The following is a 25,069-nucleotide window of genomic DNA, read 5'->3' as shown; positions in this document are numbered from 1 at the left end:
TATTATTCATTATTAATCAGTACTGTTGGTTGAGTTTGGAAAGCATATTTATTTAGCAGACAGGTAGATGTAATAAATATTACCCTCAAAATTATGCAGTGCTTTATATGAATTCAGCCATTCCATCATCCAGGGTCATTTGTTGAGTGTGTGCCATGTAAGCCACTGTTACTTTTAGAGCCCTGGGGAATATACAGCCATAAAATATTTCTCTTGTGTCACTTTCTTCTGCAACCCTTAGCTTTCTTTAGCTGTTTTTCCTTCACCCACAGCTCGAAAAGCAGAAATTTGTTAGTGTTTTTAATGCTTTTCACACTATTTGAAAAGCAGTTTAATTTCTCTCATTTTAGTAACCTTTGACCAGTACTGGGAAGAGTGAAAATCTTAGATAGGTTTTCAAGTTGCTGTTATGTTAATATAAATTTCATGTAAATATGTTTAGAAAAAAGTGTATTGTGAGGTATGCCCTTAATAATTTTAAGTGCTATCTGCTGTACTTTTGATAGAGTAGATTTTAAAACTATTATTTAAGTTTTTCAGTGTTTTAATTTTTATTAGAATAAATTAATTATAAAAGAGGCTTCATTGTGATATTCACAACCTGCATGTAATGTATTTTGCTGAAATTCAGCCCGTCTACATTACTCTTTATTAATATTCTTCCCTCCACTCTAGTCCTAGTACTTTTAGTTTTAAAAAGGAGCTGAGTAGAGCACTTGCCTAGCATACACAAAGCACTGAGTTCGACCCCTAACACTACAAAGAAAGAAAATTGAAAATTTTTTTGTTTTACAGCAGATAAAGTTATTTCTTTTGGGAGAATGCGGTACTGTGGTTTGATGTCAGGTCCTCGCACTTGCCAGACAGGCGCTTTGTCACTTGAGCCACTCTGCAGCCCTTTTTGCAGTGGCTGTTTTTGTGTAGGGTCTTGCTCTATGCTGGGGCAGGCCAGGACTGCAATTCTGTACTTGTGCTTTCCCGTGTAGTTGGAATGACAGGCATGCACCACCGTGCCCAACCATTGGTTGAGATGGAGTCAAGAGAACTTTTTGCCCAAGCTGGCCTTGAATTGGGATCCTTCTGATTTCTATCTCCTAAGTAACTGGGAAAAGTGTGAGCCACTGTGCCTGGTTAATAGTTATTTCTTTTAGTCTTTTTGTATTGTTTTTTGTATCTAATTTCTCTGAAACTGTGAGTATCATGATCTGATACTGCCTCGTTAGTAATCACGCAACTGATACATGTGAGGCTGTTTGTATATATTTCCTTAGTTTTAGTTTTTACGTGTGGTGTCACATTTGTCATTGAGACAAAAAAAAAAAAAAAACCAACAACAACAACACTGAACAGTAGACCAAGGTGAGTGTGGTGACACATGCCTGTAATCCCAGGTCTTCCTGTCCAGGAGTCTGAGGTAGGAGGATCTATAGTTCTAGGTCATCCTGGACAGCGTAGTTAGACATCTCAAAAACAGAAAACAGTCTGGCCAACTGGCTCAAGTGATAGAGCACCTGCCTAGCAATCAGTCTCTGAGTTCAAACCCAGCATCACCAAAAGCAAAAACAACAACAAAAAACACAGGAGATTCTTCTCATTAAACAAAACTTTCATTGGGATATTTTCATTTCTTTGAGACTCAATCAAACCAAAGAAGAAATAATTAAATAGTAAATAAATATTGACATAAACAAATTATTTGAGGATGTATACAGGACTAACTTAAGGTACTAACAGAAGCTACAAAAAGAACTCCCTCACCTTGGGCTTATGATCTAATTAGGAAAAATACATAAAAATTATTCCCTTAATATGCTGAGCTTGTTAAGAACATAGAATCATTGAAAACTTCAAGCATTTTTGAAGGACAAATTTTAGATGTTCTTTGAATAATTCTGCTAGAAATCTAAGAGTTGGTCTTAGTGGAAATTGATGAAGCAAAAGTGTTATTTATGTAGTGCTGCTCTTTTCATATCCACTCCTGAAGAGATCTAGAGTAAATAATATAAACTAACACACTGTTGTAGGCTAAGAATTTTTTTTTTTCTTTCGACAGTACTGGGGTTTGAACTCAGGGCCTCATGCTTGCTTGACAGGGACTCTATGAGCACTTGAGCCACACCCTCTCCCATTTTTATGTTTGTTATTTTTCAAATAAAGTCTGTATTTAAGCCTGGGTGGTCTTGGGCCACCATATCCTTATTTATGGTTCCCAAGTAACTGGGATGACAGGAATGTGCCACCACTCCCAGTTTTTATTGGATGAAATGGGGTCTTATGAATGTGTTACTGGGTCTGGACTCAGACCACAATCTCCACCTCCAGAGTAGCTAGGATTACAGGCATGAGCCACTGCACCTGGCCAGAAATGTTTTTATTATAACATTATTTCTAACTCTGCTTATTGACTAATAAATTTAGGAAAATTGCATTATCCTTAACTGACATTGCCCAAGATATGAATTAATGGGAGACCGCAGTCAAGCCATCAAATGGCTCTTGCAGCTAATCAGTATTGTTCCAACTGATGCTGATATTTTATCTAAACTTGGAGAATTATATGACAGTGCAGGAGATAAATCCCAGGCATTCCAATATTACTATGAGGTAGGTGTGTTGTCTTTCTTTCCATCTGTCTTTTAGCATTTTATAAATTATGGGAGCAGCCTTTAGAAACTAATAAGGTTTAGAAAAGCTTATTCATTCTTAAATGAATTATGATTTAAAATAAAACATTCTTAAAATATAGTTTTTGGTTGATTTTAATTAAAAATGAAATTAAAAGAACTAATTGATTTTCCTCTTTTGGCGTGATTTGCATCACTTTTTGATTCTCTTAAATCTTTACTATAACTTGGGTCATATGTAAGTATCAAGATATTTATAGATAATTGAAAAGTGTGTCCAACAAAGCTTAAGTGTTCTAAATCGTATGTAGTTTCAAAACTTACAAAGTACTTATGACAGTTCATACTTTATTATTATGAAGTTTCATATTGGATCAATAAATCCACTCAATGGGTAAAGAATTCAAGGTGTACATTATACGTTGCTATTGAACTTGTCACATTCCATGTTTTTTACAGTCGTATAGATATTTCCCTTCTAATATTGAAGTCATTGAGTGGCTTGGAGCCTATTACATTGACACTCAGTTTTGTGAAAAAGCCATTCAGTACTTTGAAAGAGCTTCTCTTATACAGTAAGTAACTATTAGATTTTATGTGTAGTTAATATACTGAAGTTTTTTATCCCTAGAAAATTACTATCTGATGGACATAGTAAATTCAAGAAAAGATAATGAATATTCATGAATTATTTTCATTTTCTTAAATTTTGTTCCATTTTCTTGGTTTTTATTGTGGTAAATGAATTTGTATTTGCATAGAATTTTTAAAAATACATAGAAGATATACTTTATGTATTTTTTCTTATTCACATCTCAAAGAACAAGTATTATTTCTTTATAAATCAGGAAATGAGGATGGACAGTTCCATTTCTGAAGTTCCATTAGCAAAAAGTTGTATGGGTTTCCATTTATAATTGATGTACATTAAATATTAAAAATCAAACTGTTCTTAACGTCTTTCAGTTCATACCAGAATGTTTTGTACATGCAGAAAAAAATATTTAAAAATAATGGAATATATCACATTCTGTTTTATATTTGGCCAAATTGAATATTAAGATGAAATGTAATTTAGAATCATTTAAATCATAAAGGAAGGCTTAATGATTTGAATGGGCTCTGTGTAGAATTTGTATTAGGTAATTTTTATTACATTTATTTTACATAGATGTTTTGAGAACTATAAAGTTAATTACCAAGATGAAGGGGATAGTTTGAGTTTAATCACACTTTTAAAATTCAAGTTATGTACACTGCAGTTAATCCTGCTGTAACGTTAGCCATTAGGCTGCATAAGAAGCTTCTTCTTTTAAGGCTCAGTCCCCACCACTGTTCCATCCTCAACTCCTATTTTTTTAAGTGTCACATGTTGGTGTAACAGTCATTCTCTTGCCCTTCTCATCAACATTGTAGCCTCATAAGTTTTGACCTCTCTGACACCATTGATATTTTCTTCCTCTGCAGTTCAGCCACCTGGATCTTAATGGACACTATAGCAATACTGTGTTTATACCAGTGAAATCTTCTATTGCAGTACCCAGCTGTCTGAATGTAACTCCTCTCTTTCTAACTTCCACATTCCCTACTTTCTAGTATGCTGCTCTGGTAATACTGAGACCTAGTAGAGGTCATTGCATATACACAAATATACACAATTTGTATGACCAGGTGAGCTGATGCCACACAAGTCTGCATTGCATGAGCACTACTCAGTCCTGAGTGTTTCTCCATCTCCTGTTTTCCTCTTAGATGTCTGCAGCTCCTCTCCCTATTTTGTTTTAATTTCCTGAAAACAGAAGCCTTTTCATGAAAGGCCCCTTACCTTTCTTTCTCGCTCCTTTCCTATAGGTTTACTTTCATTTACATTTGTTTTTATCTTGTTTCTCAGTGACAGAGACCTTCATATATATTAATCACATTATCTCTCTTCTTTCTGAGCATTTGTTTTATCTATCATACATCTTAATTTCCTGTATTAAATGATAAATCTTTTTAAAATACATTTTTGCTTTCTATTGACACATAGTAATTGTACATATATGTGCTAAATATTTGTTATGTAAAATTTACCTCAGCAATAAAAATGTAAACTCTTTAGGGATGGAAATGTTAGTTCTTATGTCACATAGTTCCTTGCATATTATAGAGTACTTGCTATATAGTTACATTCAGTTGAACTTCTTATCCTGCTGTTTCTTTACTACAGAAACTTTCTCCTTACCTTGTATCTTTTATATTTTTGGGATTCTTAGTAATTGGGTAGTTTTGGTAGTTTAAATCTATACTGTTCCTATGTATTTTCTTTGTATCCATAAATTATGTCTTAAAACTTGAAGATATTCTAGGCCTAACTTCTCCATTCAATTTAATCATATTATTGTACAGTATTAGAAAATGCTCTTTAGTAGATATCATGATTGTTATCATGAAACACCATCAGGCAGACAAATATATGTGTTATAGCAGCTCCAGAAGGGCAAGAGAGAAACAAAAGAGCAGAGACAAATAATGGCCAGCCGTTCTCAAATTGGAGGAAGGATGTGGATCTGCAAGTCTTAAGTAACTCTGTGAAGTCTAAGTAGGAAAAACCCACAATGAGACACGTCATAATCAAACTTCAAAGAATCCTGAAAGCAACATAAGAAAAGTGACTAACCAAATAAAAGGAAAGCTCAGTAAGATTATCAGCAGATTTCTCAGCAGAAACCTTAGAAGCCAGAGGACAATGGGATGGTATATTTTAAACTCCTGAAATTTTTTTTTTATTCATATGTGCATACAATGCTTGGGTCATTTCTCCCCCCTGCCCCCACCCTCTCCCTTACCACTCACTCCGCCCCCTCCCTTTTCCCCCCACCCCCTCAATACCCAACAGAAACTATTTTGCCCTTATCTCTAATTTTGTTGAAGAGAGAGTATAAGCAATAATAGGAAGGAACAAAGGTTTTTGCTAGTTGAGATAAGGATAGCTATACAGGGAGTTGACACACATTAATTTCCTGTGTGTGTGTGTTACCTTCTAGGGTAATTCTTTTTGATCTAACCTTTTCTCTAGTTGCTGGTCCCCTTCTCCTATTGGCCTCAGTTGCTTTTAAGGTATCTGCTTTAGTTCCTCTGCATTGAGGGCAACAAATGCTAGTTAATTTTTTAGGTGTCTTACCTAGCCTCACCCCTCCCTTGTGTGCTCTCGCTTTTATCATGTGCTCATAGTCTAATCCCATTGTTGTGTTTGCCCTTGATCTAATGTCCACATATGAGGGAGAACATACGATTTTTGGTCTTTTGGGCCAGACTAACCTCACTCAGAATGATGTTCTCCAGTTCCATCCATTTACCAGCAAATGATAACATTTCATTCTTCTTCATGGCTGTATAAAATTCCATTGTGTATAGATACCACATTTTCTTAATCCATTCGTCAGTGGTGGGGCATCTTGGCTGTTTCCATAACTTGGCTATTGTGAATAGTGCTGCAATAAACATGGATATGCAGGTGCCTCTGGAGTAACCTGTGTCACAGTTTTTTGCATATATCCCCAAGAGTGGTATTGCTGGATCAAATGGTAGATCGATGTCCAGCTTTTTCAGTAGCCTCCAAATTTTTTTCCAGAGTGGTTGTACTAGTCTACATTCCCACCAACAGTGTAAGAGGGTTCCTTTTTCCCCACATCCTCGCCAAGACCTGTTGGTGGTGGTGTTGCTGATGATGGCTATTCTAACAGGGGTGAGGTGGAATCTTAGTGTGGTTTTAATTTGCATTTCCTTTATGGCTAGAGATGGTGAGCATATTTTCATGTGTTTTTTGGCCATTTGAATTTCTTCTTTTGAGAAAGTTCTGTTTAGTTCACTTGCCCATTTCTTTATTGGTTCATTAGTTTTGGGAGAATTTAGTTTTTTAAGTTCCCTATATATTCTGGTTATCAGTCCTTTGTCTGATGTATAACTGGCAAATATTTTCTCCCACTCTGTGGGTGTTCTCTTCAGTTTAGAGACCATTTCTTTTGATGAACAGAAGCTTTTTAGCTTTATGAGGTCCCATTTATCTACGCTATCTCTTAGTTGCTGTGCTGCTGGGGTTTCATTGAGAAAGTTCTTACCTATACCTACTAACTCCAGAGTATTTCCTACTCTTTCCTGTATCAACTTAAGAGTTTGGGGTCTGATATTAAGATCCTTGATCCATTTTGAGTCAATATTGGTATAGGGTGATATACATGGATCTAGTTTCAGTTTTTTGCAGACTGCTAACCAGTTTTCCCAGCAGTTTTTGTTGAAGAGGCTGCTATTTCTCCAACATATATTTTTAGCTCCTTTGTCAAAGACAAGTTGGTTATAGTTGTGTGGCTTCCTATCTGGGTCCTCTATTCTGTTCCACTGGTCTTCATGTCTGTTTTTGTGCCAGTACCATGCTGTTTTTATTGTTATTGCTTTGTAATATAGTTTGAAGTCAGGTATTGTGATACCTCCAGCATTGTTCTTTTGACTGAGTATTGCCTTGGCTATTCATGGCCTCTTGTGTTTCCATATAAATTTAACAGTAGATTTTTCAATCTCTTTAATGAATGTCATTGGAATTTTGATGGGAATTGCATTAAACATGTAGATTACTTTTGGGAGTATCGACATTTTTACTATGTTGATTCTACCAATCCATGAGCATGGGAGATCTCTCCACTTTCTATAGTCTTCCTCAGTCTCTTTCTTCAGAAGTGTATAGTTTTCCTTGTAGAGGTATTTCACATCTTTTGTTAGGTTTACACCTAGGTATTTGATTTTTTTTTGAGGCTATTGTAAATGGAATTGTTTTCATACATTCTTTTTCAGTTTGCTTATTGTTGGTGTATAGAAATGCTAATGGTTTTTCTATGTTGATTTTATATCCTGCTACCCTGTTATAGCTATTGATGATGTCTAGAAGCTTCTGAGTAGAGTTTTTTGGGTCTTTAAGGTATAGGATCATGTCGTCTGCAAATAGGGATATTTTGACAGTTTCTTTACCTATTTGAATTTCTTTTATTCCTTCTTCTTGCCTAATTGCTCTGGCTAGGAATTCCAGTACTATGTTGAATAGGAGTGGAGATAGTGGGCATCCTTGTCTGGTTCCTGATTTTAGAGGGAATGGTTTCAGTTTTTCTCCATTAAGTATAATGCTGGCTGTAGGTTTGTCATATATAGCTTTTATAATATTGAGGTACTTTCCTTCTATTCCTAGTTTTCTTAGAGCTTTTATCATGAAATGATGTTGGATCTTATCAAAGGCTTTTTCTGCATCTATTGAGATGATCAACTGGTTTTTGTCTTTGCTTCTGTTAATGTGGTTTATTACGTTTATTGATTTTCATATGTTGAACCACCTCTGCATCCCTGGGATGAACCCTACTTGGTTGTGGTGAATAATCTTTTTGATGTGTTGTTGAATTCTGTTTGCCATTATTTTGTTGAGGATTTTTGCGTCAATGTTCATTAAGGAGATTGGCCTATAGTTCTCCTTTTTGGTGGTGTCTTTGCCTGGTTTTGGGATAAGTGTAATACTGGCTTCATAAAATGTGTTTGGCAGTTTTCCTTCCCTTTCTATTTCGTGGAACAGTTTAAGGAGGGTTGGTATCAGTTCTTCTTTAAAGGTCTGATAGCATTCAGCAGAGAATCCATCAGATCCTGGACTTTTCTTTTTGGGGAGACTCTTGATTGCTGCTTAAATTTCATTTTGTGTTATAGATCTATTCAGGGTGATTAATTTCCTCTTGGTTCAGTTTTGGATGATTATATGTATCTAGAAATCTGTCCATTTCTTTAAGATTTTCAAATTTATTTGAGTATAGGTTCTCAAAGTTGTCTCTGATGATTTCCTGGACTTCCATGGTGTTTGTTGTTATCTCCCCTTTTGCATTCCTGATTCTACTAATTTGGGTTTTTCTTTCCTCGTTTTATTCTGGTTTGCCAGGGTCTATCAATCTTGTTTATTATTTCAAAGAACCAACTTTTTGTTTCATTAATTCTCTGTATGGATTTCTTGGTTTCTATTTTGTTGATTTCAGCTCTTATTTTTATTATTTCTCTCCTATTTGTTTTGGGATTTGCTTGTTCTTGTTTTTCTAGGAGTTTGAGATGTATCATTAGGTAATTGATTTGGGATCTTTCAGTCTTTTTAATATATGCACTCATGGCTATAAACTTTCCTCTCAGGACTGCCTTTGCTGTGTCCCAGAGGTTCCGGTAGGTTGTATTTTCATTTTCATTGACTTCCAGGAAGTTTTTAATTTCCTCTTTTATTTCATCAATGATCCATTGTTCATTAAGTAATAGTTATTTAGTTTCCAGCTGTTTGCATGTTTTTTGTCTCTACTTTTGTTGTTGAGTTCTAATTACTGCATTTGACCAGAGAGTATGCACAGTATAATTTCTATTTTCTTATATTTTCTGAGACTTGGTTTGTGCCCTAGGATATGATCTATTTAGGAGAAGGTTCCATGGGCTGCTGAGAAGAATGTATATTGTGTAGTTGTTGGATGAAATGTTCTGTAGACATCAAGTAGGTCCATTTGATCTATTGTATATTTTAGATCTTGGATTTCTTTATTGATTTTTTGTTTGGATGACCTATCTGTTAATGATAATGGGGTGTTAAAGTCTCCCACAACCACTGTGTTGGAGTTAATATATGCTTTTAGGTCTTCCAGCGTATGTTTGATGAAATTGGGTGCATTGACATTGGGTGCATATAGGTTGATAATTATTATTTCCTTTTGGTCTATTTCCCCTTTTATTAGTATGGAATGTCCTTCTTTATCTCGTTTGATCAATGTAGGTTTGAAGTCTACTTTGTCAGAGATAAGTATTGCTACTCCTGCCTGTTTTCGGGGGCATTGGCTTGGTAAATCTTCTTCCAGCCTTTCATCCTAAGCCTATGTTTATTTCTGTCAGTGAGATGGGTGTCCTGTAAGCAACAAATTGTTGGATCTTCCTTTTTAATCCATTTCATCAAACGGTACCTTTTGATGAGTGAATTAAGTCCATTAACATTAAATGTTAGTGCTGATAGGTATGTGGTGATTCCTGTCATTTAGTTGTCTTAGTTGTTTGAAGGTTTGATTGTGTGTACCTAAGTTGAGGTTACTCTCTCCTTTTTTGCTTTTTCTCTTCCTGTGGTTTGGTGCTGCCTGTCTTTTCATGGTTAAGTTGAGTTTCACTTTCTGTGTGCAGAATCCCTTGAAGAATCTTTTGTAGTGTTGGCTTTGTGGTCACATATTGTTTTAGTTTCTGCTTATCATGGAAGACTTTTATTGCTCCATCTATTTTGAATGGTAGTTTTGCTCGGTAGAGTATCCTGGGGTTGAAGTTACTTTCATTCAGTGCCTGGAAGATCTCACCCCAAGCTCTTCTTGCTTTTAACGTTTCTGTTGAGAAGTCTGCTGTGATTTTGATGCGTTTACCTTCATATGTTATTTGTTTTTTCTCTCTTACAGCCCTCAATATTCTTTGCCGAGTTTTTGAACATGTTGTTTGAATGATGATATTTGGGGTAGTTCTATTTTGATCTGGTGTGTTTGGTGTCCTGGAGGCCTCTTGCATCTGTATGGGAATATCTTTCTCTAGATTTGGGAAATTTTCTGTTATTTTTTTGTTGAATATATTACGCATTCCCTTTGCTTGCACGTCTTCTCCTTGTTCGATGCCCCTGATTCTCAAGTTTGGTGTTTTGATGGAGTCAGTGAGTTCTTGCATTTTCTTTTCACAGGTCTTGAGTTGTTTCATTAATAGTTCTTTGGTTTTTCCTTTAATTACTATTTCATCTTCATGTTCTGAGATTCTATCTTCTGTTTGTTCTGTTCTGCTGGATTGACCTTCTGTTTTGATATGCAGTTCTGTTTCATTCTTTTTCTGAGATTTTCCATATCCTGGGTTGTTTCCTCTTTAATGTTGTCTATTTTTGTACTGAGTTCATTTATCTCTTTATTAATCGTGTTCTCTGTTTCACTTTGGTGTTTATACAAAGCTTCTATGGTTTCCTTTATTTCTTCTTTTGCTTTTTCAAATTCTCCATTTTTGTTGTCTTGGAATTTCTTGAGTGTCTCCTGTACATTTTGGTTGACCATATCCAGTATCATTTCTATAAAATTCTCATTGGGTACCTGTAGTATGTCTTCTTTTAATTATTTTTGTGGGCTTCATTGAGTTCTTTGGCATAGTTTATCTTCATTTTGTTGGAGTCCAGATCTGAGTATATGTTTTCTTCATTTCCCTCTGGTTCCTGTACTAATTTTTTTGCTGTGGGGAAACTGGTTTCCCTGTTTTTTCTGTCTTCCCATCATTGCCCTTGGTGTTGTTACTGTCCCTGTACTGTGTGCAATTATGTACTTTCTGTCTTATAATAATGCACTAGTGGTATTTAGAATGGAAGGGTGAGAGGAAATGGAAAGCAAAGATGTTAAAGGAAAAGGGAAAAACAAATAATCCAGTAGAATGAAAAAAAACAAAACAAAGAAACAAACAAAAAAAGTTTCAAAGATATAAACAGGGAGAGACAGTGTACTAATCAACCGTAAGCTGAACAGGCATTAGAGAGACAGAGGATTGAAAATAAAAAATAAGAAGAATAAAGATAAGAATAAAAATAAAAAATAAGTAAATGAAAGAATATATATATGTGTGTGTATATATATATATATATATATGTATGAAATAAAATAAAACAAAATGAAAAATAGAAAATAAAAAAAACCCTCCAAGTTCAAATGCAATGAAGTTTCAGTCTTAATAATTTTGGTGTCCATCTCATCAGCCACCAATCCTGGAGATGGTGCCTCAGATGTTGTTCTGTAGTTGTCCCATCAATGGGGATGCATTAAGTAAAACAAAACTGAAAAAAAAAAAACCCAAAGTGTCCCACGTTGAAATGCAATACAGTTTCAGTAAGTGTTTCAGCATGCAGGTGTAGTTCAGTTGTTTTCTCATCAAAGGTAGGGAGAGATTAAAAATAGAGTCTGGAGACAGGTCTGTGAATGGCTATCTGCGTGTGAGTCTTGCCTGCCCGCTGATGTCAGCCTGCTGTTGCTGGAGGCGTTATTTATACAGATCTCTGGGGTGAGCTTAACACTCACCTGGCCCCACAGGCTTTGTTTACTCAGAGTTTTCCTGTGCGCGAGCCACTGCTACAAGCTTTCCCCTTTCCAAGCACACTGGGAGAGGTGATACTGCACCCACTTTCTCAGGCCTATGTGTTTGTTTACAGCTCATGTGGGAAGTGGGTCTTCCCCCCTCTCCTGTGGAGTTTTCCTCCCTCCACCACTCTCACAAGCTTTCCCACTCCTGGTTGCTGGGCGCGCACCCCCGCTCCCACCAGAGCCTCTCCAGCCAGGCCCGGCTTGTTTATTTACAGTTCTGGGAAGGATTCCCCTCGCCCCTTCTTCGGTGCTCAGTGTGCCCCACCCTCTTTGCAACATGTCTTTATTGTTCTTATTGCTTATTACTCAGTTTCTCTTTTTTCCCCGGGTGGAGGTCGGTCTGTCCAGGGGGCTATGCTGATCTGGCCCAGGGTTGTCTCTGGGTGCTTAGCTCACCTTGTCCGCGTCTTCCCAAGTCGTCTGGGCGCAGGTGACTGGCAGCCCACGAGCCCTCCTTGTTTTTCCGTTTAACGTGAAGTGGAGATGCTCTGCGCAGGCTGGAGGTGTGGAGGGGTCAAAGTTTTGCTTCTTCTCTGTGGTTTTGCCACAAGGTGTGTATCCAGCATCTCTCCAAGATTTCACTACAGGAGGCACGCTTTCTACTTCTTCCCTCTAGCCACCATCTTGGAATCCACCCTGAAATTTAAAAATAGAAGAAAAACAAACAAACAAACAGAAAACCTATCCATCAAGAACTCTATATCTAGCAAAATTACCCTCTGAGAATGAAGGAGAATTCCAGCCAAACCAAAGGCAATGTGTAACATCCCAACAAACTCATTATAAGTTGGAAAGGTTAAAAAGGCATCTACAATTGGGAAGGATGAAGAAAAATTATTTCTGAGCACAGATATTATATTCTATGCAGAGATCCCTAAGGAATCCACAAAAAATAAATCTGATAAATGAGTTACAGGATATAAAATCACCACAGAAAAATCCCTTGTATCTCAGTGGATAATCCAGAGGAGAAATGAGAAGTTGAAAAACAATTCCACTTAGGCAGGCACTAGTGGCCCATGCCTGTAATCCTAGCTAGTCAGGAGGCAGAGATCAGGATTGTGGTTCAAAGCCAGCCTGGGCAAACAGTTTGGGTGACCCTGTCTCAAAAAAGTCCTTCACAAAAAAGGGTTGATGGAATGGTTTAAGTTATAGGTCCTGAGTTCAAGCCCACAGTACCTCAAAAAAAACAAACATACAAACAAACCACTTACAATAGCATCAAAAAGAATAAAATAACTAGCAATTTTAACCATAGAAGTGAAAGGTGTATGCACTGAAAATTATAAAACATTCTTGAATGAAATTTAAAAAGATATAAATGGAAAGATATGGACATGAATTGAAAGTCTTAATATTGTTAAGATGATAGATCTGCTCAAAGTGATCTGAGGTTTAACGCAATCTCTATCAAAATTCCAATAGTAATTTTTTTTCTTGGCAGTACTGAAGCTTTTATCCCAGGGCCTTATGCATGCTAGGCATGTGCTCTACTGGTGCCACACACCTAGCACTCAATAGTATTTTTTCAGAAGTAGAAAATTCACCTGAATAATTATATGGAATCTCCAGGGACCCTGAATAGTGAAAGTAATTTGAAAAGGGACAAAGTTGGATGACTCCTTCCTGATTCCCAAATTTGCCTCCATGCTACAGTAATCAAAATAGTGTGGTACTGGCAGAAGGCTAGACAGATGGATGAACAGAACAAAATCTAGAACCCAAGCCCATAAACTGATTTTCAACAAAGATGTCAAAACCATTCAGTGGAGAAAGTGTTTAGAAAACCAGATATACATGTGCAAAAGAATAAGTTGGCAGCTGGGCATGGTGGTACATGCCTGTACTCGCAGCACTCAGAAGGCTGGGGCAGGAAGATTGCCAAGATTGAGGCCAGCCTGGGCTATGTAAAAAGATGCTGCCTCAAAAAAAAAAAAAAGAAAAGAAAAGTAAACAAGTTGAAGTCTTGCTTTACACCATATATAAAAATTAACTCAAAATGGATTAAAGACCTAGATGTAAGACCCAAACCTGTAAAACTCCTACAAGAAAACCTTGGTGGAAATTGTTCATGACGTTGGATTTGGCAAATAGATTTTGGAAATGTCATAAAAAGCACAAGAAATAGATAAACTTCATCAAACTTAAAAATTTCTGCTCAGTTTGAACTATGTATTGAATCCTGAAAACAAACAAACAGACAAAAACCAAGCAAACGAACAAAATACCTTCTGCTCATAGAAGGAAGCAAGAGTGAAAACAATTCACAAAGTAGGAAAAATATTAGAAATCATACACCTGATAGGGTGTCAATATCCAAAATATATAAGGAATCCTACAGCTCAATAACTTAAAAAAAAGTTTAAAATTAGCAAAGATTTCAAATAAACATTTCTCAGGGCAGAGGCACGACTCAAGTGGTAGAGTGCTTGCCTAGCAGACATGAGGTCCTGAGTTCAAATCCCAGGACCACCAAAAAACATAATCTGAAATATTTCTCCAAAGAAGGTATATGATTGGCCAATAAGCATATGAAAAGATGCTCACCATCATTAGTCATTTGAGAAATTTAAATCAACAACACAATGAGATGCCACTTTTAGGATCATATTATCAAAAGAAGGGAGGAAGGAAAAAAAGAAAAGAAAAAGGAAGAAAGAAAGAAAGTTGGTGTGATGGCACATGCCTTTTATCCCAGAATCGAGGAAACTGAGTCAGGAGAATCTCAAGTTTGAGGCCAGCTTGAGCTACATAGGAGATCCTGTCTCAAAAATTAAAATAGGCAGTGTAAAACTCTGGGGGGCGGGGGGAAAGGAAAATAACAAGTGTTGGGGAAAATGTGGAAAAACTAGGATCTTTGTACACTGCTAGTGGGAACATAAAATAGTGTTTTATGGGAAAGTTTGGCAGTTGCTCAAAAAGTTGACCTTAGAATTAACATATGATCCAGCATTTTTATTCATGGGAATATATCCAAAGGAGCAAAGCAAGCAGAGACTCAGGTAGATGCTTCACAGTGGACTCATTCACAGGAGCCCACGGGTAGAAATGACTCAAATGTCCATCAGTGCGAGTACATGTGATGGAATGTTCTGCTGTAACAGGAGCTCTGACACGTGCTGCAACGTGGAAGGACCTTAAAAACAGCATGCCAAGTGAAGCAAGTGGACACGAAACCACAAGTGCTATGATTTCATTCCTATGCAGGGTCTAAAATGGGCAAAATCATAGACAAGACAAAGTCAAAAGGAAATTACCAGCGATTTGGGGAAGCAAATGAGGAGTTGCTGCTGCTTAATGGTTGCAGGATATCTGTTTGGTAACAAAAATGTTCTTGCAGACAATACTTGATGGTTGAACAATACTGTGGTTTTTCTGTTTTGCAGTATTGGGGTTTGAAGTCAGGGCCTCACGTTTGTTAGGGTGGTACTCTACCACTTGAGCCACTCCACTAGTCCTGAACAACACTGTGAATGTAATTAATTCTACTGAACTGTATGCCTAAACATGATTAAACTACAAAATGGTATATTGTATATATTTTATTACAATATTTTGGTTGGCAGTACTGGGGTTTGAACTCAAGCTCTCACACTTGCTAAGCAAGTGCTCTAGTAATTTAAAAAATCAGGTAATATGCACATAAAAACTACTGTGTTATATACTTTAATTGGGTAAATTTTGTGGTATGTAAATTATACTTCAATAATTCAGCTGTTTAAAAATGGATCCATACTATGTAATTTCATTCATGTAAAGTTCAAAAACAGGGCAAATAGGGTTAGAAGTCAGGATCTATTTGTAGAGGAAGGAGGATAATGTTAGTATTCAGAAACACAAATAAATGATACTGTACGAACATGCAGTGCTGAGAGGGGAGTGTACAGAAGTCAGGTGCAGCCTGGCTGGAGAAGCAAGCCTCAGGCAGAGGGGTGTTGGGACCAGCAGATGAGGCGTCTGGCAGAACAGTCCATTCTCCTGCTGGACTTGCAGTGTTAGACCAGGACTGGTGAGGAGTGGAGAGGCAGAGGACTAGAAAGTAGATAAACTCAGTTAGAATCTTGGACTCAACATGGGTGGAGGAGGTGACAGATTTTAAGGAGGGCAGTAATGTGGTTCAATCGGCGTTTTATTTAGATCACAGTGGGTGTGTGTGTAGGCAGAGGGTGTGAAGGCAAATAACTTGCCCACATAGCAGTGCTGAGATTAAATCCAGATCGGTCTGGTTCCTGAGCTCTGGTAGGTTTGCCATCCGATTGGGTGGGAACTGAGGCTGTCCTTAAAGCCATCATGTAAGTAGAAGGGAAATTAAAAAAAGTGAGAGGAGTATTGAGTGGTTTCCTAGGCTGTTGTTTCTTCTAACTGTACTATTCTTAGGTATTATTAATAATAGCATTTAGAAATCCTGGTTATGGTTATTTATTTCTAAAAAAGAATTTTGTCTGTTGTTGGGGGGTGGGTAAGGAGGATAAATGGAATTCTTTTTCACTCTCTGTCCATTAGATACTAAATTGCAGGCCTAAATATTATTATTAAAGGTAATGGCAAGGAATATGATCATGTTTAAAGCAGTACACAGTGAGTAGCTTTTAACCACACAGGTTAAGTTATTCACAGAAACTATCTAAACGAAAGCATGGATCAGATGAACTGTGCAGGCCTCTGAAATTTAAATATCCTAATATTACTATGACAGGTAATAATGATCTAACAAAAGGTCAAAAAGTAATTGAAGGGTCCTACAGGCATAAAACTTTAAGAAAGTGTTTCAGCATCACAGGTTATTTTTGTTTCATCTCTGATTTCAACTAATTTATTTCTTTCATAGACCCACACGAGTGAAATGGCAGCTGATGGTAGCAAGTTGTTTTAGAAGAAGTGGTAAATGTTTTGATTTTGTTCATTCTTCTGTTATCTTGCTTCTTTTCTTTTTTATGTAATTATGAATATAAATGTGTTTCAGTTGCATATTTATTTGTTAAAACACTAACCATAATTGAAGCATTATAAGAAAACAAAATAATTACTACATACAGAAAAATGTCATACTGACTAAGTAAATTTTTGAAGGGGTAGTGCTGGGGATTGAACCCAAGAGCAAGTGCTCTGCCACTGAGCTACACCCCCTTCACCCACTGAGCCAGCCCTCACAAAGAGGGTATTAATCATGTAATTTAAATACTTCTATTAAAAAAGGATTATTTTACCAAGTTAACATGGTATCAATTTTATGATTAACCACAGAAAAAATGTTATATTAATTTATACTTCCATTGTCTACTCAAGTGATTCTGAATGTTCTCTGTGCTCACACAACTTTACAGCACTCTCTCACACCTGAAAAGGCTGAAAAGCTCAGAAGTGGGCAAGTGGGACTGAATATTATTTATACGACAGATCACTAGGTCCATAGTTTTCTGTTCTGCCGCCCATAGTGACTGCTCCTGTCCTGAAGGACAGAAATACCAGTACTTTTAAGGCTAACTGTGATGTAAATGATATACTTAAAATATCAGAGATTTAGGTAGGTGGTCAGTGTTAGCAAATGTCAAGTGCATTTTGCAGAGCACAGAATGACCCAGGAAAGACAGTCTTCAAGTCAAGAGAATCACAAATTGTGAAAGCGTCGACAGTGTCTCAATTGCGGGCCTCCATAATACCCGCCAAGATATTTTATACACACTTAGTGTAGTCCTCAAACAATTTAAGGGATTGGTCTTTAATGTTACTGTAACTCCTACTGGAGATACAACTTGATTGTGCTATATACATTTCCTTTCTATCAGTGAACTGCCTAGGTTTATTTTGGTCAGCATGTAAAGTGTGCACACACGTATGCATGTTCCGATTGATTTTAAGACAGTCTGCTTGTATCATTTAAGTGAGAATTAGAAGAAGCAAGTAGCATTTATTGAGAGCCAGGTGCTTCCTATCCCTATTTCAATTAGGTATCACAACAACTCTGAAGGTTAGAATATCCGACCCTCTTATACCATGATGTTCAGAGAAATTCACAACTTGTTTGCAAGGTCTTAACAAAGATCTTGACCTAAACCCATTTTTTCTGTTTTTGCTGATACATGAAGCAAATTATAAAACAAATTGTTGGCTGTGGATATGGCTTAGTGGTGAGCTTTGCCTTGCATGTGCAAGGCCCCGTGCTTGATCCCTAGCACTGTAAACAAACACACAAAAATTTGCTTCTGGTAAAGTTTTTAAAGTTTAAAAAAGCTATAGGGGTGTGCCTCAAGTGGTAGAATGCTTGCCTAGCAAGTGCAAAAGCCTTGAGTTCTAATCCCAGTTCTACCCAAACAAACAAAAGATTAAAAAGCATATTTTCATCTTTTCCTACTAAAAGGATGACATTAAGTTACTGTTAGTTTATAACTTAAATAATTTTTAAATTTACCAGTTCATCTGAAATCATCCTTTTGAGAAAATTGAACTGGTTTTTGGGTTGTTTATATGTGGAGCTGTGTATTGGACGCAGGGCCTCAACATGCTGGGTGAGCCCTCTAGCACTAAGCACACCCTCAGTCCTGACTGGGTCTTAGTGTTAGCCCCTAAGATATTTCAAGAAGTAAAACTAAATTTCAGCCATTGTCCATTCACTTCTGCTCTAACCCATTCTCAAATTTATTTTATCTGTTCATTTTCATCCATAAGTTATATTAAGCATCATGAATATTTGTTTCTGGCAAATATAAAACTTTCTACTAACCCATTGGAGTGTGCTAGTATTTTGGATTAAAATTAATATTTTTCTAAATCATACTAGTTTCTATAACTTATTACTGTATTGTACTTTTCTATTTTTTCCTTATAGGTAACTACCAAAAAGCTTTAGACACTTATAAAGATATTCACAGAAAATTTCCGGAAAATGTTGAATGTAAGTGACATTACATTTTATAACTGTGAAAGCACAGGATATGGCATTTTATGTTCTAATACATAATTACATTTTCTATAGTCATTGCATGGACAAACACAACTTCTGTTTGTGGCACCCATGTTTAAATGTTTTTAGAGGGTCAGAAATACACATTTCAAGAGAATTTAATTGTTGGTAGGTTTAAAAATAATACCAAGTTCTAGTAAACAAGTTTATATTTTAAAAATTTTAGAAATTTTTTAAGAATTAATTTTGGCTTATTATTGATTCTTCAAAGTTCATAAACAATGCTATTTTACAAAAAGGCATTTTTAACTGTCCATTTTAGTAAATAACCTTTAGAGGCTAAAAAAAGTTTATGAAAACAGAACACCAATAATCTTACTAGTACTGATAGCAAATGATCTCTTTTAGTGTTACTTAATTTTAAAATGTTACCATGATATGTTACTGGACTGAAAAGATATATATTAATATATATATTAACGTTATTGAATATAAACTTTCTCTCTTGTTGCATAATGGTTTGATGCAGTTTACAGTGATACTATGAAGTATTACAGCAGTAACAAAATCAGGATGAAAAAAATATAAAATAACCTCATTCATTGTCAGCATATTCTACTAAACTATAACTCTTTTTTTTTTAATTTCTTTTTTTTACTCATATATGCATACAATGCTTGGGTCATTTCTCCCCCCCTCTGCCCCCACCCCCTCCCTTACCACCCACTCCGCCCCCTGCCCCCACCCCCTTAATACCCAGCAGAAACTATTTTGCCCTTAGCTCTAATTTTGTTGAAGAGAGAGTATAAACTATAACTCTTGTGAAGAAATAAAAAGCAAATCTCTAGCCTGCTTTCATAAGAACAAAATTTCTAATTCTTAGTTGTTTCATGTTGAGACACTGATGTAGCAGAATCAGTAATTGAAAGTTACTTTTAATTAGATGCTTTAATAATATCCCTACAGCAAGCAGAATAACATGTTGGAAAAGACTGTTTTTTTGGTTGGGAGGTAGGGTTGAACTTAGGGCCTTGCACTTGCTAGGCAAGCACTCTCTCACTTGAGCCATGCCTCAGCCTGTTTTGCTTTTTTATTTTTTTGGTTTTGTTGTTGTTTTGGGTTAATTTGTTCATTTCTTTTTGAGAGACAGCAATTTGAACTCCAAGCTTCACACTTGCTAGGCAGGTGCTCTACTGCTTGAGCCGTACCTCCAGCCTGTGCTTTAGCTATTTTTCAGATAGGGTCTTACATTTTTGCCTATGCCGGCCTCATTCAGCAATCCTAGTCCTATCTGTGCCTCTAAGTAGCTGGAATTACAGGCATGAGCCACTGCACCAGCCCTGAAAAGACTTCTAAATTGTGTCTTCCAATGACAGTAAACAGAATGCAAGACATTACAGTTTACTAAAACACAAACCTTCGGAGCCAAGTTTTCTGATGGCCCAGCTGATCTGGGGATTAGCTAAATCCACTGCATGTTCCTTTGTTATGTATTTTTCAGTTTTGCTTCTGATAAAAGCTCCATATCAGATCACTGAGCTGTGATCTTTAGTAGAGAGGCAGGGTCAAGGTCTCTCCAATGCTGATTAGCAGTAGCTTCCTTAACTCTCAGTGCAGTTTCCAAGTGCCAGCCAATACTCTGGCCTTGTGGCAGTAATTTACAGAACTTTTTGCTTTGTTTTGTTTTAGTGGGACTGAGGTTTGAACTCAGGGCTTTAATGGTTGTATAGCAGGCACTCTACCACTTGAGCCACATCAGTCTGTTTTGCTCTGGTTATTTTATAGATGGGGTCTCACGAACTGTCAGCTCGGGCTACCCAAGAACTGTGACCCTCCCATTCTCAACCTCCCAAGTAGCTAGGATTACCGGTATGAGCCACCAGTGCCCACTAACTTGCAGAAGTTTCAAATACAGATTTCTAGCCCTACTTCAGATTCTTGTTTAGGTTTCCAATAGATCTAGGCATCTATTTTTCCCTGTTTCTTTTTCTAAAGCTTTCTATGTGATTCTTAAACTCGGTCACATTGGGGAACGGGTGCTGTAGAAACAGAGATGCAATTAAAACAGAGCAGCAGCAGCCAGCTGACACTTGGGGCCGGACATCCCAAGGTTGTGGGCAGCTGTCCAGCAGAATATGTGCTTAGCAGCATTCCCAAGCCTTGTCCACAAGATGCTAGTAGCAGTCCCATCCCAGTTAGGCAAAACTGAAGTCTCCAGACTTGGCCAAATGACACCTGAAGGGATGAAAACCACTGCTGTAGCACCATTGTAGCACCTGCTACAGCACCTCTGTAGCAAGCCATCAAGGCCAAGCATTTCCCTTCATGGAAAGTTTTAAAAGTCACTCTAAAACTGAAGTGGGTGATTGTGTATGCCACAAGGAGTGTCCACGCTGTCTTTGGCCTATATAATTTCAAAACAAATATAATTGATAGACTACCTTAACTTTAGCCACACAAAAAAAATTTTTGAAAGAAAGAAAATCATTTACACCATGGCATGTCTCGTTTTGAGCAGAGTGGTTTTCAGGTGAACTCAACAGGAAATCTTCCTTTAAAAATACATTCCTCACCAAAAAATTTCCACCTCTACCATCTTACATATGATATCCTACATTTCAGAGGATATGGACCTAAAACAACTTGTTAAATTTTACATTGAATTCGCTCAAGTCACTCTTCTGAGGAGAGGTATACAAGAGAGTCAGTTGTGTGTTATTTTTAGAAAATATAAATCACCTTCTTATTTAGACAGGGTGTCAGGGAGGCCTTTCCAACTAGTAGCACTTGAGCAGGGATCTGAAAGAATAGAAGGAAGCAAGCTGTGAAGGTGGGGAGGATGCATGGTTGCACTATGTCTGATGGTGGGGGCCAAGTCAGAGGACGTGGGCAGTAGGACCCATCATTCCTAGCACAGTTCTTACATCAGGGCTGGAGGACATGTTTTTAGGGAGATGTAAATGTAAGAGTAATACAACTCGACATGGTTTCAGAGCATCACTAGAATAGGATTAACTTAAGGTTCTGCCATCTGAGGTCCAAGTCATGTACCGTCTGGAGAATAAATGGGGGTGGGTGGTATCTATATGAGAAATCACAGTATTAAGTGGATGTGTTGATACACACCTGCAATCCTAGCTACTTGGAAGATAGAGAGGCAGGAGGTCACAGCTGGGCGAAGTTAGAAAGACCCTCTCTCAAAAGCAAAGTAAATTGCCAGACACTGGGGACTTGCACCTGTAATCCTAGTTGCTTGGGAGGCAGAGATCAGGAGGATCAAGATTTGAGGACCGCCTAGGCAAATAGTTTACAAGACCTTATCTTGAAACTATCCAACACAAAAAAAGGCTGGCAGAGTGGCTCAAGTGTAAGGCCATGTGTTCAAACCCTAGTACCTCCAAAAAAAAAAAGTTTAAAAATCAGCTACTCAGGAGGATCAAGGTTCTAAGCCACGCCGGGCAAATACTTTTCGAGACCCTATCTCAAAACAACCCATTACAGAAAAGGGTTGGTGGAGTGGCTCAAGGTATAGGCCCTGAGTTCAAACCCTAGTACTGCAAAAAAAAAGGTGGGGTGGGGGATGGCTGGGGACATGGCTCAAGTGGTAGAACACTTGCCACTTGCCACGCATGTTTGAGGTCCTGAATTCAATAACCAGTAACACACAGACATATACACATAAAGGACGGGAAAGAAGGTAGGGAGAGAGAGGAAGGTCACATTACTTGAACTCAGTAATAGCAGTGGAGGTAGTGAAAGGTGGTCAGATTCCAAATATATTTGGAAGTCATTGGTGACAGAAGTTGTCGTCATTTGGATGTGAGATGAGAGAAGGGTGTCAAGAATGGCTCCATAGATCCAAGTATGGGTAGCTGGAAGGATGGATCTACTATTCACAAAGAAGAGGAAAGCCTGGGGAAGGAGCAAGCTTGAAAGGGAAAAGTCAGGCTTCTTCTGGATGTGTAACGTATGAGCTACTTATTAGCTACCCAGGTGGATGTCTTAGTTGGGCATTTAAAAGTTGGGAGTCATTTCCATATAAATGCATTTCAATATGTTTAACACACGTTTGTTTTCTTCAGTTATAATATGTATTCCAAGTAACATTTTTGAACAAGTTAAGGGTTAACTTTATGACTTTGCTACTTCTTTATTCATTTGTTTCCCTAAAACTTTTATCAACTGTTTCTTGTGGGTGGGAGATACAACAGTTGATGTTAAGTGTTGGTATCTGCCCCGTAGGACTTGCTGACTAACTTATACAGTATAATAAGTGAAATAATTGAAAAATGTCCAAAGTCTGTGGAAACATAGCGCTCTGACTCCGCCAGGATTAGAGGATGATTCCACAATTAGGTTTCACAGAGGAAGTGAGATTGGAAATGGCCTGGGAGGGGGGTATAGACGCTTTGCCAGGTAGAGAAGGCAGAGTCAGGCATTCCAGGAAGAAGAGCAGCATTCGGAAGAAAAAGGAGACAGAGAAATGCAGAGTCTATTTCAAAATGTCATCTATTTTGAAAAGTTTAGCAGATGGAACATGTGTTTTCTGTGCACAAAACGACATTTTCTAAAAATTATAAATCTGCAAGGACAAAGGCATAAATAAATTTTGGAAAATTTGAGAAAGTTATCTGCTTAGCAGATGAGACAAAAACTACACTGGGAGGTAGGAAATGGAGAAGTCACCAAGAAGCAAAGCAGCCAGGCATGGTGGCCCATGCCTGTGGTCCCAGCACTCAGGAGGTGGAGACAGTGGAATCTGAAGTACAAGGCCATCCTGGGCTACATCGAAAGTTCAAGGCCTCCTGGGCTATGTAGTGAGAGACCTATCTCCCTCCCTCAACCCCCCCCCCACAAAAAAAGCAACACCAAACAAGAAGAATCCCCAGAAAACCTCAGGATTAGAGCCATCAAGAGAGGGAGATGTGCCAAAGAGGGCTGAGAGCACGAGGGATGACTGAGCGTGTGTGTGGAAAAATTGGGTTCCTAATCCCTCCACAATTGTGTAGCAGAAATCTAGGCAAAATGGGGCAGAGTCCAAATGATTCACTGCAAAAGGAGATGAAAAAGAAAGCCAGGGACTTTCATGCAGAGGATTAGGGACATGGTGTTGTCAGTATGGGGAAGGGCTCTCTCTGGTGCCTTGGGTGTCAGTCTTCCACTTTCGCTTAGAGAAGAATGTGGGAAGCTCAAGAGAAATGTGGGCCTGGAGTTAAAGACTAGCTTTAAATTATCAACACAAAGCCTGTTGGGACTGACAAAAGCCTGACACATTCCAGGGGCAGAGAGTGTAAGGTAAGGGAGAAACGAGTGGACCCTAGCACACACTGACCATTAAATGGAGTAGAGGAAACAGTGAAGAGACAAAAGGGAAGTCAGGACGATAAGAGGAAGATTTCAAGAGAGTCATGATTGTTCATGAAGTTAGAAACTGTAAAAGTGGGCCGGGGATAAAGCTCAGTAGTAGAGCGCTTGCTTAACGCATGCAAGGCCCTGGGTTCCTTCCCCAGCACTGTAAAAATCTGTAAAATGTTAAGAACTTTAAAGGTCAGTGAAGAAGCAGTAGAGGTGGAAGTGGAGTCACACTGGGTGTGCAATGAGAGGGTGAAGAACTGGCTGCTCTTGTGGAATTTGCAGTTCAAGGAAAGAAGAGGGAGGATGAAGGTTCAGAATGTAGCAGAGGTCAGGGAAGCCTGTCTTCAAAGGTGGAACAGGGTGAACACTTCTGTTGGCAAAGGAGAATGGTCAGCGGAAAGGAAAAATTGAAAATATGCCAGTGATAGAAAAGGAGTTTTGTGGGATTGGAATTAAACCAGGTCACGGTGGTTAATTTTTGTAAAGTGCTAGGACTCTTCTCAGACGAGAATATTTAAGAGTCAGTCTACTGAAAGCAGGAGAACATTGTATCACATGCTTGTAGACCAAGAATAAGACCAAGGGTGAACAACGCTCTTCTCTCTTGGCAACTACAAAGTCTGGATAGACCTCTTCTCATTTCAGCCCAAGGAAGGGGGAGAAAAAGCTAGCATGGATCCATGGAAAGAATGCCACTTAACAAGGAACTATGGAATAATTTTTATTGCTCAGATAAAGAGAAGCATTAAAAATTATAATAGGAGGACTGGAGGCCCTGCCTAGTAAGCACAAGACCCTGAGTTTAAACCCCAGTACTAAAAAAAAAAAAAGAAAAGAAAGAAAAAAAAGGAAAGGTCAAACAAATTATAGGAACCAAAATAAAATGTATATAGATGATGTTTGACCCCTTCTATAAGATTCTGAATCATTCAAGAGGTCATTTCTACTGATTTCAGAGGAAAAAAGTCACAGACCAAGGTAAAAAGAGAGAGAAAAAAAAGAGGGGGGTTGTAAGAGCATAACAC

General features: G+C 37.7%; 1 protein-coding gene across 2 annotated transcripts in view; it reads left to right on the top strand.

Annotated features, from left to right (window-relative positions):
• The window catches only part of LOC109689008 (intraflagellar transport protein 88 homolog), a 111,035-nt gene that overhangs the window by 58,138 nt on the left and 27,828 nt on the right, over positions 1 to 25,069 (top strand). For both annotated transcript variants that reach the window (XM_074043722.1, XM_020167658.2), the window contains exons 19-22: positions 2,454 to 2,604; positions 3,084 to 3,199; positions 16,617 to 16,669; positions 18,615 to 18,680. In XM_074043722.1, coding sequence (XP_073899823.1) covers positions 2,454 to 2,604; positions 3,084 to 3,199; positions 16,617 to 16,669; positions 18,615 to 18,680 — 386 coding nt within the window. The remainder of the gene's footprint in view (positions 1 to 2,453; positions 2,605 to 3,083; positions 3,200 to 16,616; positions 16,670 to 18,614; positions 18,681 to 25,069) is intronic.

This window comes from Castor canadensis, chromosome 10, assembly GCF_047511655.1.
Source record: "Castor canadensis chromosome 10, mCasCan1.hap1v2, whole genome shotgun sequence".
Taxonomy (NCBI): Eukaryota; Metazoa; Chordata; class Mammalia; order Rodentia; family Castoridae; genus Castor; species Castor canadensis.
This window is presented reverse-complemented; position numbering and strand designations above follow the sequence as displayed.